This window comes from Nymphalis io, chromosome 18 (assembly GCF_905147045.1).
Source record: "Nymphalis io chromosome 18, ilAglIoxx1.1, whole genome shotgun sequence".
In the NCBI taxonomy this organism is placed as follows: Eukaryota; Metazoa; Arthropoda; class Insecta; order Lepidoptera; family Nymphalidae; genus Nymphalis; species Nymphalis io.
The window spans coordinates 11,650,172-11,664,217 of NC_065905.1; the positions used below are offsets into that span (position 1 = coordinate 11,650,172).

General features: G+C 37.6%; 1 protein-coding gene across 1 annotated transcript; it reads right to left on the minus strand.

The window, feature by feature from the left end:
- Positions 1-3: 3 nt before the first annotated feature.
- Positions 4-8,659, minus strand: LOC126775699 (nose resistant to fluoxetine protein 6-like). The gene is made up of 13 exons (XM_050497763.1): positions 8,530-8,659; positions 7,853-7,935; positions 7,206-7,352; positions 6,586-6,889; positions 6,403-6,514; positions 5,593-5,680; positions 5,010-5,176; positions 3,963-4,148; positions 3,322-3,501; positions 2,247-2,397; positions 701-878; positions 366-508; positions 4-155 (listed from the first exon to the last, which is right to left on the minus strand). Exons 1-13 carry the CDS (start codon positions 8,657-8,659, stop codon positions 48-50), a joined length of 1,977 nt encoding a protein of 658 aa, XP_050353720.1. The 3' UTR covers positions 4-47.
- Positions 8,660-14,046: the final 5,387 nt, after the last annotated feature.

Below are 14,046 nucleotides of genomic sequence, written 5' to 3' on the forward strand. Positions count from 1 at the left end.
GGATTCAGTTTTAAACAAACACAGAGGTGAATATCACAGGCTCGTCGCTAGACAAGGAGCGCAGTGAGGGTGCGCTGCGCGGGCGACTCCACAAGTAGCGTCAGCGGCAGCGCCGCCACGTGCGTCCACCACCACGTCGACAGGAGATCCGCGCCCTGACACAACAACATTTATTTTAATCCTTTTCATATTATTTGAAAGTGATTTTGAAAGGCTGTAAAATAATTTATTAATAGATCATACCAATTTATTTATGGAATTGGTTTCTGTACGTTTATATGAGATATGCTCAGAACGAGTTACTTTCAAGCGTATAAGATCGCGCCGCAGACAAGTACGCTCTAAACGTCATTATATGAACTAACGATGCTAAATATGTTGACTTCCGAGAGCGTGCGCCGCGCGCCCGCCAGCCGCATGTTAATGAGCCAGTGCAGCATCAGCACCGACAGCGACATGCGGCCCAGCGCCGACCAGCCGCGCCACGCCGCCAGTCGGTGGAAACTATCTGAAACGTAATTTTATATCGATAACTTTCGTTATCGAATTTCGCATCGTTGTATAACAATTTTATCGAGCCCCGCGACAGACACTCAATGATTTTTTGTTACTCACGCACACGGGTAAACGCACACCTTATTACTATTATTTCTTTTGTTGTATTGTTCGCGTTGAATGTAGAAAAGTGATTGTCACTCACTATCCACGTTATTAGCGACGCCGAGGAGCATGATGGAGCCGAGTACCGCGAACACGGGGCGCTCCACGGCCACGTAGAGCGCGGCGGCGGCGCGGGACGAGTGCTGCAGCATCGTGTTGCCCGCCAGGATCAACGCCACGTGCAGCGGGACGGACATGTGCGTCAGCCACACGAACCACTGTCGGGACACAGCGTAGTGATGAATGTAAACGTAATAACGTTATAATCTATTGCTATATCATTGTATTGTCTTGCGCAAACAAGCAGGAGTCTAGATGAGACTCCTGCTTGATAGAATGTGACTGCCACTACCCATGAACGCCTGCAACACCCGAGGGCTTGCAGGTGAGTTGCTGGCCTAGATTAACGTAATAGATATATGCAGGAGATAGATTACGTAAATTTTAATCCAATGTCCCTAGTTCAATTCGGTAAGCATCGCCTGGGTTTCGTGGAGGTTAATAATAAACTTTAGAGCTGCAACTACAAAATTCTATTTCATTTAAGCCGATTATTAGGATCTTCAACAAGTAATACATATTACAAGCTTACATTACACATTACTCTAGATACATATCTAGTTTCCTTTAATTGAGGGAGCACACAGACACATCACTAGTGTAACGTGTTATGTAAGCTTGTGACGAGTATAAGTGATTATCTATTTTTTTTTTTTTTTTTTTTTTTTTTTTTTTATATTCGCCGGGAGGGCAAATGACTAGCCGCCTTCGCCTTGCCGGCCCGCAAGATGCCTCTTCACGCCTCGTTTGAAGGAACCCGGGTTGTAAGAGGAGGGGAACACGTGAGCTGGTAAGGAATTCCATTTTTTTGAAGTGCGACAAAGAAAGGAGTTGCCAAATTTCTTTGTTCGCGATGGAATTGATGTCACAGTTAGGCGGTGACATCGAGAACCAGCTCGCGTGGACTTAAGAAGGAAGGGGGAAGCAGGAATTAGAGAGAATAATTCCTCAGAGCACTCGCCGTGATACAGTCGATAGAAAGCGCTCAGTGCTGCTATCTCACGACGCAATTGTAAAGGTTCAAGGGTGTTTGTGACCTTTACGTCGCCAATAATGCGTACGGCACGTCGCTACAACCGGTCCAAGGCCTCAAGTAGGTACTTGGCGGAGCCATCCCAAAGGTGCGAGCAATATTCCACGCAAGACCGTACCTGTGCTTTGTACAGCAGGCACAGTTGTTGTGGCGTGAAAAAGCGCCGCACCTTGTTCAGAACTCCGAGTTTCCGTGAAGCTGTTTTTATAACAGCCTCAATGTAATCCCTTGGACTAAGGTCGCAGCGAACGTCAATCCCCAGCATGGCGATTTTGCTTTGCATCACCAGCGGAGTACCACAGAGGGAGGGAAGAGGGGAAAATGTTGACTTTTTCGCCGTGAGAGCGCATACCTGTGTTTTCTTGACATTAAACTCAACAAGATTATCAGAGCCCCATTTGGCGATGAGCTCTAACGTCCTATCGAGTTCAATGACAAGATTCTCCCGCCTCTCTCTCTCTCTATATATTAATTGATTGATGCCTGCGCTCACCCTGTGTTTGGATATCTTGTAACCTTGTTCCTGCATATTGAAGTGTATCTGCGCGGTGAGCAGGCCCATGAAGCACGCCGGCAGACTGCCCCACGGCGCGATGTAGAACTGATTGAAAGACGGGACACCTCGGAAAGTGTTGCGCACGTTTCTGAAATAATTCAATATTTTTTTAATTATCTATATAAGTATGCATTTACAAAAGAAAAATAGTATATGTAATATATCAGTTGTCTGTATATTTGGGAGCAGATGGCCGTGTGTGAAAAATGTCCCAGGATATTACTGTAAATATTGATATTATTTTCTTTTATTTATGAAACTACAAAAGCTGTGTAATGTTCCATTTTAACGGCCCACTGGTGGACTAAGGCCTCCTTTCCTTTTTAGGAGAAGGAAAAGAGTCTAGGTCTAGGATCTAGAACACATTCTACTAAGCCGCACCAGTGCGGGTTGTTAAGTACATGTGGAAGGTTTTTCATCTGACGTATACAGGAAAATTTAGCGATGTTTATTCGGAGTTTTAACCCGTAACTTTCGATTTAGTATCATGTTTTTTAACCCCTAGGCCATTTTGATCGTTCTGTGGAATTTTAATTTTAGTTTAACTACAATTTTATATTTGCAACATTTCACGATTAGACTTAATAACCGAAGTGGTGGTCATAATCGAAAATGATGCGGAAATGCAACCAGTGCTCAGCCGATAACATTCTGAGACCTCTCGTAAAGCTATAAAATATTACTTGAATGAAGAGGTAAGAGAAGAGAAATAAGTTACAGCTATTCTTTATGTATCGTTGTAACAACGTCCCCGGACCACAACAACAGTTAAATTCAACCGTCAAATAATTGTTTGTTTAGATTAATTAAGTGTAACATGTGAAACAGAGATATTCAATTTTATTTTTTTAACAATGTTCGTACGGGTCTTAGTTTGGTGTAAACGTATTAATATTGCTCATATTACCGACTGAACTCTTAAAAATCACTTTGGAATCGGTCCGTAATCATATAATTATGACAAATTATATTAAATTCTATCCTACGTACGTGCCAAGTATATCACACTTACTCAGGCACCATGATGTATAAGAGCGACTTCCACTCGTTAATGTACGCTAGTGCAGCGTTCAGCAAACAGGCCAGGAAAAAGAGCAGCGTCAGAACAGGCACTGGATTCTTCTTCTTCTGCTGCAGGTATAGCATCAATACTGACGCCACTATAAACAGTTGCATGTCGACAGCCAAAAACCTAAACAAATGCGTGGGACAGACCCGGTTAAATAACATTTCTGTATTGTGGCTGCTGCTTACATGTGTAAGGATCTCCATTAAAAGATAGAAACTGAACATTTTTACATATAAAAACGTCGTTAAATTTATTAAGATATTCCTTGAATTATAGCAGGATACAGAAAAAATAAACAAAAACAACTATTATTTTCATTTTATTATAAGGCATAGGAAAACTGGCAAATAAAAGGTCATCACCGCCCAAAGATATTGGCGCTATAAGAAATATTAACTATAAATCGTCTATGCGCCACCAGCGCGCCACAGTCTTGGGAACTAAGATGTTATGTCTCTTGTGCACTGTTAAACTAGCTTACTCAACCTTTAATCCGGAACACATCCTACCTAGGTGGGTTTGCACACAGCCCTACCAGCATGTGAATTAATGAAACAAAAACTTTTTCAAATAAATTCTCTCACCATGTCTGTAACAGGCAATGCTCTTCTGGATAGAAGAAGTTATGTAGATAGAGGGCGTGGGTCCAGAACTTCTTGCTGCATACTTTGGCCTCCGCGCCCACAGTGGCGGCCCACTGCGGCCCGTCGCCGCTGTGCTGCCACCACGTCGCCGCGAACCCGACCACCAGCAAGTGAACTGGTGTTAACCTGACATTTCGTTCAAATTTTATTTTAAATTATACAACTTATTGTTAAAAATATGTATCCCATATAGTGTGACAGTTTGAAAGATTTAATCAGTTTATTATATACTGATGTATGTATCAATCATCACGGACAAGGCTGGATTAATTCTCAACCTGGCTTAAAGAATAATCGCGTGCATCTCTCGCTTAGATAGAATATCGACTTGGATGGGTACAACTCGGGCCGCGGGCAGCGGGCCCCTCGGTATTATTGAGTCTGTTATTTCATTAATCAGTGGTTATATGGAAAATCCGGGACTGATCGGAGATGGTATTTAATCGATATTTAATATCCATTTTTATATTGAACAGTAAGCGAGTGTTCGAAAAAAGCAGTTTGTCTTTACGTTCACATTAAGGCTGAAAGTGAGCCTGCTTACAGTCGGCGGGTGACTTAGCGTTTTGTGTGAACGCTAGCTAAGAAATTTTGACATAACACATACGTTGTTTTTTACTTTAATTAAATAAAATAGGACAGGAATAGGAAAGCAAACTGACAAATGAGCTGGCTGCTGGTTAATTAATAGACAATGGTGCTGTTAGAAATATTAACCATCCCTTACTTTGTCGCTACACAACCAACCTAAAATGTTGGCAACTAAGACGTTATTCCTATCCTTATTCCTGCAGTTCCACTGGCTCATCTTCAAACCGAAACATAAAAGTATAAGATATTGTTGGTTGATTGAAGAATATATGATGAGTGAGTGGTACCTACCAAGACGGATTTACACGAAGTCCTATCAATAAGAGAAAAAAAATACACTTTTCATATCGTGATATTATATAGTGGTATTAATTATACATTGACGTTGGTTCTCACCTAGCTAATCTGTACATGATACACAACGGAAGCTGAGAGAGATTGAGCTGTCTCTGCTTGGAATATAATAACAGACTGTAGGCGAATAGAAAGTTGGAGATCACGAAGAACGCTTGCACTAAAGACGATCCGTTCCTTACCAGCATGGTGGCAGGGTATAGAAGTACCTAGAAGTAAACACACTTTAAGAAAACCTTTTAACATATATTTAAGCATTTTTTATCTGCACCTGTCTCATTGATCTTGTGGCTAATTTATACGGTTACGGTTGAGCCAAAAAAAATACTAAGTTTTCATTGGGTATAGTATCCCCCTAACCTGTTTTCAGTTGCGACGGGCAATCACAAGACAAACTCAACAGTCTCGAGAAATCTCATACTATTTTCCAATATGAAAACTGTTTTAATATTAAAACAGATTTTCTATTTCCTATTTTCTTAAAAGTTGATTCAACTTCTTATAAGTATCCTGTGTCGGTTTTCAAGTTCAAGCTGTCTAAATACTAAAATTTATCAGAATTTATTAAGCCATTAAGGCGTGAAAACGCATTTTAAAATAACCAAGATTTATTTACTAAGCTTACCTGTTCGAAGAACTCCGGGTTGTAAATGTAGACCTTATGAAGTATCTCTGAAGCGTGTGTCATCATCACCAGCGCCAACAAGAGCACCCTACAATATTCAAAAATGTTACGTTAGGCCACGTAAACTTTTAGTGACTAGATATTAAGGGAAATATTTATGCATTTTGTGTTTAATTTGATGAAAATAAAATATTATGATAATGATCCTTTTTTTCACGCTACAAAAATGCATTTTCCCCACGGGGACAGTAGGGAAGTATGTGGAGCTCGCCGGTGTCCAAGACGCCTCAAACATCAGAATGCCCACTAAAAAACCAGCGGTACCCTATCCGTCTTAACAAGGAACGCCACGACATCGCTTGCGCATGCCACCTGACGTGTGACGCTCTTATGGACGGCCCGCCTATGCGGCCCTCCATTCTGATAGCCTAACAGGTATATCGAATAGTTCGCTGTAGTACCATGCAATCAGTATTTATTATTATTTTTTCATTTTGTTTTGCAAACAATATGTACATACATATCAAATAATAGTAAGAAATATTAACGAAACTTAACCAACAAAGTTCGAAATAATAAATGAGGACATATTATATTAAAAGAAAGAAAACACAAAACAAATAATAACAGCTACTTCTTTAAAATATTCTTAAGATGAAATATATCAATATTTATAACCATTTTATTGTACTGGGTACAACTTCTATTAGTAAACGACTTTATGGCAAATATCAGTATCAGAGTAATCAAACCAGTTTTCGTATAAATAGGCCCTTACATATTGGGGTGTCGAAATAAAATTTGTTATACCTGATGCCCTGCACCGGGGCTAGGGCTGACAGTCTCGGGTCGCCGTTTTCGTGTGTAGCGATGAGTCGGTTCCAGTTTGCGCGCACCGACCACGCCAGTAACAGTTTGTTTTCTGGTAAAAAATGTAACTGTAGTTTTCTTAATTCAAGATCAATCTTATTCAAAATTTGAAATATAACTTACTGCCTTTACCCCGAGCAGCATAATCGTACAAAGTTCCAACTGCATTTAGAAAAAGTATTACGCAAACTACCGCGAGGAAAGCGCGTTGCGGGATGTTAATGGTGCGTGGGACTCGCAAGTCGTCTGGGGTAGTGCAAGTATAACTCTGTAGAGCCGCGCTCAGACCGGGCACCAGTGCGTTCTGCTCCACGCATCGCTCGAAGCGCGACGTAGCGTTACGCTCACTGGACGGGCAGCGCGTGCTAAGGCAGTAGCCGCGGTGTAGTAGAGTGCGGTCAAAATGTCGCGGTACGGATGAATAATCCTGTCGATAACGTATACAATTATAGTTACATAGATTACATAGTTCGGGTTCTTACTATGTAAAAGAACTGTAATCTTTTATAAGGAATGGTTAATATTTCTTACGGCGACAATGTCTATAGTCGGTGATGACTGGTGAGCTTTTACTATCTGGTGGCCCAATTGCTCGTTCTGTAGAATAAAGGTCGACCCGACACATAAGCATTTGGTTTTGGATGAACGCCTTTTAAGACGATACTATTTAATATATAGGTACTCCTTATAGCAGATGGATGGTTCCGACTTGTTCAGGGAACTATTATAGAATTAATACTTACTTTTAGGAAATTGTAAGCGGCATTAGGCTTATTAGCAGATAGGCGGAACGTGCCCAAGCAGTAGAGCCCCTCCGGCTGAGAGAGACAACGCTCATAGTTGTCGAGATGGTAGAGTCGCGGCAGCTTGTGGTGGTCATCTTCTGAAAATAAATATTATCAAGCTTTTAACTAAAATTGCTGGCGACGTTGATCACTTGCAAGGCTTTTTATTAAAAATATATTGAATGTTTTTTATATAATAGATAATTTTATGCTATTTTTTGACATGACATGTCATAAATAAAAATGTTTTAAAGATAATTAATTTCGAAATATTATATATACAACAAAAGCCATGATGGCCTTGCGTGAATCTTAACCAATGATCGTGGGCTGGGCAAGCACCACTAAATTTTCATGTGCTTAATTTGTGTTTATAATTGCATGTGTCTAATTTCACTGAAATTCTGCCACATGTATATTCCACCAACCCGCATTGGAGCAGCGTGGTAGAATAAGCTTCAGAGGAGGCCTTAGCCCAACAGTAGTATATTCACTTAAAGTAAACTTAGCAAGTGATAGAGGTTACTTTTTCTTAAACTTTGCCGTAAACGATATCCATTCGTAGTCATTTGTTGTCGATGGTTGGAAACATAATCATCACGTACCTCCTTAACGAAAGTTTCGCTTTGACATTTGTTTTTAACGTCGACCCTGACTATAGTCGGTGTCAAAGATTTCTTGAAGGCGACTGACAAATGACTTTAAATTTTTACAAATAAACCAAAATATTAAAAGTAGATTATCAAAAGTAGAAGAATTCCGTTTACTCTTGGTGGTCAAATCAAAACTACGAATAAGAAACTGAAAAGGAAATTTCACCTGATAAGCCAAAGAAACAGTAACTATTCTGTACGAGCTTGGACTCGTGACTCACCGCAGAACACGATCGGTATATCAGAAACTGATAAACGACATTGAAAATAATAATTATAAAATTCAAAGGTAAAACGCAGTAAAACACAACGGAGCCGGAGGTGGAAGTGGTTCTGCCGTTTTAAAAGAATAATAATACACAAAAAACAGATGACTACGACAGAGAAAACGCTTGACACGATGTTTATATAATAATAATAATAATAATATGGTACAAAACCTCAACCCTCAGGACCGACTGTCACTCCAAACACTATAAGAAACTAATTGTTATTATTAAGCCAATAATCAAGTCTAACTAAATATATAATCACTGTGATCACTTAACATGATATAGCTTTAAGTTCTAAGAATGTCACTTAACATACTACCCTGTTATATTAAATGTTGGTCGTGCTTGCTACCGTACCAGTGAACTCCCTCGCCGCCGCGGTTCCCACCATTAAGGACACAATAACTCGCCACATCGTACTCAGCCGCGCGGGCCGCGCTCTCGAACTGTCGCCGCAGCCGGCACTTACTGTATATAACCTCGCCATTATTACCACTCGCTGAAACTCGTGACGTAACGAATGTAAATAGTTGTAAATACTGATGTAAAGTTCGCTAAGCTACGTAAACGCTTACTTATTAGTAAAACGCATGGAATGTGTAGATCTAAGGTTTGTTTATCTTTACTCTTTCCTGGATTGGAATATGGTATTCAAATAAAACTTATTTCAGAGTCAAGGTATCCATGATAGTTCACATTACTTCGACATTTTAACTTAACAGCTTATTTGACGCAGTGACGATTTGGGATATGGTTTATACTTCTTATCTAAATCATATATATAATCTTAAATCTAAATCTCCAATATACTTTCTCCAAGTTTGCTCTTGCAAACACTTTTGATCCGTCATTTATACAAGTTGTACATGATATATTATATACAATTAAACTCATGTATCACGTACGAGATATAAAGAATACTATACTACAACTACCGTGATGTCTATAGTGACTTAATTTTTTTTTGAGGTAACAATTAAAAAGAATTAAAAACGCGACATAACATCTTCATTCACTTATATGTTCATTTGTTTCCCTGCCTTTCTACAATCAGTGATAAAACCTATACCACCTACTTTATTCTACAACAAATAAAAATTGTTATAATAATTGTTAATATAAAAATGTTAATAATTTTACGTAAATGCAGGCTCTCAAAAGCGCGCCCTTTTCTTAAACAGTTTCAAGTGAATACCGGAAAACCGATAAGGAAGCCCGCGTGATGACGCAACAGAAAGTAATTTATACATTCAAAGATCACAAACATACACACAACACACACATATGAAAATATGAGATGACAGCGCGACTAGCTGAATAGTTTCATTAAAACTCAGTGACAGTAAATAAAGTAATAAGTTATTTACGATTTCCGGTAAATAATTAAAATTAATCAAAATTTAATTTATTAAGTAGGCTTTTTCTTAAAATATATCTAAAAAAACAGCTTCAATGTTTCGGTAAATAAGCAATTGCCGCTTTAGTAAGAACTTAAGTACATAATAAAATGGTTTCTACACTTGGTTAAGTTTAAAAAAAAACAGAGTTGCGGCAAAGGAGATTAAGGTTAGAAATGTCAGGAGAAATAGACAATGTACGTACAACTACAACATAGGGCCTTGTGCAAGACCGTCTGTATGCCACTCATCATATATTTTACCCAGCAATACTTTGTATTGTTTTGTTCTTGTTTAAATTAAGAGAGCCTGTCTGACTGGTCACGTAGGGACAAAATATCTTAGTTCTCGAGGTTAGTGGCGGATGGCGGATTTAGTGGCATGTAAGGCATGATTAACATTGCTACAAACAATGCCAATGTTTATGGGTGGATGCGCTAACCGACTCTCAAATGGCTCATTTGCCAGGCTTTTTTCCGTGGGTAAATCCTCATCGGTACCCTCTATCTCGGAGATGATGGAGGGTTATGTCGGACTCCTACCGAAAAAACCACCACGGTGTTCCTTCTCTCTGCAAATGACGAGGCTGCGGTACGCTCGCGCAATCGTCCGCGGCTTATTTGCCAGTCTGTCTACCTATTTTAAATGTTATCTTTATCTTTTCTTACGTGTCAATTTTTATCATTCAATTGAAACACTTGCTGATAAATAATTTTACCGATTTATTTACTTATTTATTTAAAACAATTTAAATTATCAAGTAAACTCTGCACCTACCTCTTACAAGAACTTTTAAATCATTATAATATTATGATTAAATTATATTTAAAGATACAACTGGTTCGGAATGTTGAAACTGGTAAACATATAATGCAGCAGTTATTCTTTTCCACAGATTAAATAAAAAAGGTCCTACCGAGTAGGTTAAATAAAAAATACGAGAATAATTGAAAGTATGATTTTCAAAACGAAAAGGTCTCGTTGGGTTGCTGGAGGTCATTGTTATTTAAAGCCTATTTTAAAGCGTGACTTTAGTTAATGTCGACACAAATACTCATTACACGTATGAATAATGAGTATTAAGTAGATAAGAGTTTTTATAATGACAGCGAATGCCTTTGCGGATGTCGATAGAACAGATAGGCTGATTAAACAAAGAGCGCGAGTTGAAATTAAGGAATGATGAATCGGTTTTCACTTCTTTTATTTGTGTTTATAATTGATCTCGTGCTCGTAAAGGAAAACCAGCTTGTGTGGTATGTGCATCCAAGAGAACTTGAGCAGTGCGGTGGAATAACCTCCAAACGCTCTCCTTAGAAGACAGAGGAGACATTTAACAGTATGACAGTTATACAGTTAAGGATTTTTACTACAGGTCCTCTCTTTTTATTGCACATGCCATTAAGGGTCACCAAACAGTACTTTAAACCATACATTTTTTACAAGAGAGTAAAAAGTGCTCGTGTGGACTTAAGTAAGACGTTAACAGATTTATAACTCAGGTCTGAGCCGACCTTTAAATATTGTAAATATTAAATAGGAGTTCAATGACCACAGACAAATGTGAACGGAAGCGATGGAAAACAAGGTCGGTGGTAAAATAATATCCTAAATAGTGACATTTTTTTGTTTGTTTGTTTTCTGATACATTAATAAAAATGCTGATCCGATTGATAACTCCGATTGAACTTGTGTATTGTTTTAGATCATAGTTCTAGGACGAACATTTTTTAGTTAAAGTAAAAGTAAACAAAAGTAACAGCCTGTGAATGTTCCACGGCTGGGCTTCTGATTGAGAAGAAGGTTTGGACCTTATTCCACCACGCTGCTATAATGCGGGTTGGTGAATGCATATACGGCAGAATTTCAGTGAAATTATCCAGTGAATCCTTAATTAATAACATAAAAACTGAATGCATATTTTAAAGAATGTTAATAAAAATATCTTTATCCTGTATATTAAAAAACGTTACCGATTTTAAGTTAAAAAAATTAGAAAAATCTTTAGTTACTTTAATTCATATTACATGTGACGCGACAACATTAATAATATATTAATTTTAAGCGTTTTCTGGCAATAAAAATGATCGACGATCGTGTCAAGTTAGCGTTCTGTATATTAGTAATAGTTTAGTTATATTTTAATAAGTTTATTAGATTAAAAAGGCCAATGAGCCGTAAGGTAAGCATCAAATCCCGATACTTATTACATAATAATAAAAATTGTATAGAATTATTTAAAATATAGTGCAATAAAACTACGAGAATAATTTCACCAGTGCAAAATCAGGACAAGCTAGTATCATATATAATATAATATAAGTAACAGCCTGTGAATATCTGAACTAAGGCCTCCTCTCCCTTTTTAAGGAGGAAGGTTTTGGAGCTTATTCCACCACGCTGCTCCAATTGCGGGTTGGTGGAATACACATGTGGCAGAATTTTATTGAAATTAGGCACATGCAGGTTTCCTCACGATATTTTCCTTCACCATGAAGCACGAGATGAATTGTAATCACAAATTAAGCATATGGTAATTCAGTGGTGCTTGCCTGGGTTTGAACCCACGATCATCGGTTAAAATTCACGCGTTCTTACCACTCGCCCATCTCGGCATTTAGCTAGCTAGTATCATACCAAAGGTTAATCAATAGTAAGAAAATAGTATGAAATTTGTATGCGACTTATTGTAGATATGTAATATGTACTTGTGGGTACATAATTAATATTAAAGTACCTACAATTGTATTATTGCGTCTGATATTTTTTAAAGAGTTTAAAATATAATATTTAGTAGCTTTACTTGGCGGTAGGGCTTTGTGCAACATTAAGTAGGTACTACCCACTGATGCTACATTTCACCGCCAAGCGGCAATACGCGAGCGAGTTAATGAAGCTACAGGTACAAGGTACTTATCATCTTAGTTCTCAAGGTTGGTGGTGCATTATAGATGTAATACTGGGATGGTTAATAATTCTTGCAGCGCCACTGTCCATGGGCGGTGTTGACCACTTACCGTCCCTACCCATTTGTCAGTCTGTCTATTTTGCATAAAAAAGCTTAAAATACGAATAACAATATGGACAGAAAACTAAACTAATGATAATTAACATTTATTATTCGACCTCCTTTCAGTGTTTTACAGAAAATGATACAAAAATGTAAAACGAACTATAAAAATCACACAAAATAGTTTAATATTAATAATATTACAGAATGTTTTATAATATATGTTTTACATTATAGATACATTTTAGATAGTCGTCGATAGTCTATTTGTACTTAAATTCATAGATTGGACTTTTATAATATAACTTGGTAACAAGCTTTTTTAATTTGAGCTGTTAATTGTCAACAAAATCTTTCAACTTATGTAAACCAGTCTTACAGACCAGAAGTAAATATGACGTTTTTAAAAATAATACGGAAATAAGTATATGACTGTAATTAATAATAAGTAAATAACAAACAATAAAACCATTAATTAGTGTAAAGGCTAACAAAAACCAACTAAAACGACAAATAGCCATTAATAACGTTTGTATGCTCGAAGCAATCAAACTTCCCGCCAAAAGTAATATTCCTCTTCTGTGACGGGTTTTTTTTTTAATATATTCCGACATTATTATTATAGCCTCTTTATTTCCATAATGAATAATATATTAAACAAGTATATCATATGATTCATTATTACATAATATGTGCATGCATTAACTGGTGGTAGGGCTTTGTGCTAGCTCGTCTGGGTAGGTACCACCCACTCATCAGATATTCTACCGCAAAACAGCAGTACTTGGTATTGTTGTGTTCCGGTTTGAAGGGTGAGTGAGCCAGTGTAATTAAATAATAGGCACAAGGGACATAAAATCTTAGTTCCCAAGCTTGGTGGCGCATTGGATATGTAAGCGATGGTTGACATTTCTTACAACGCCAATGTCTAAGGGCGTTGGTGACCACTTACCATCAGGTGGTCCATATGCTCGTCCGCTTTCCTATTCTATATAAAAAAAAATACTATTAATAATCATTAAATTTAAATTCCAATCGTAATAAATAATTTAAATGTATATGAATTTTAAATGATAAATAAATTAAAAAGAATCAAAATTAAAAGAATCAAAATTCATTTTTAAAATCATAAATCATTATAGACCCCTCTGTCTGTCTTTTGCTTTGGTGATCCAGTTTTCAACAGCTTTTCTTTTCATTTCATCAATCCATTTTTCCTTTGGTCTACCTTTTAATCTTTTATTTGTTGGTCCTTGCCAGGTAGTTACCCTTGGTGTCCATTTTTCCTTGTCTATGTGTGCAATATTACCCGCCCAATTCCATTTTTGTTTTTGAGAATATTCTAAGGCATCTATCATTTTTGTTGTTTTCCTTATTTCTGTATTTCTTTTCCGCCAGCGCCAAGAAACATCTTTAAATTACGTAGATTGTGGTACAAACATTCACCGCTAGAGGACACCACAAATA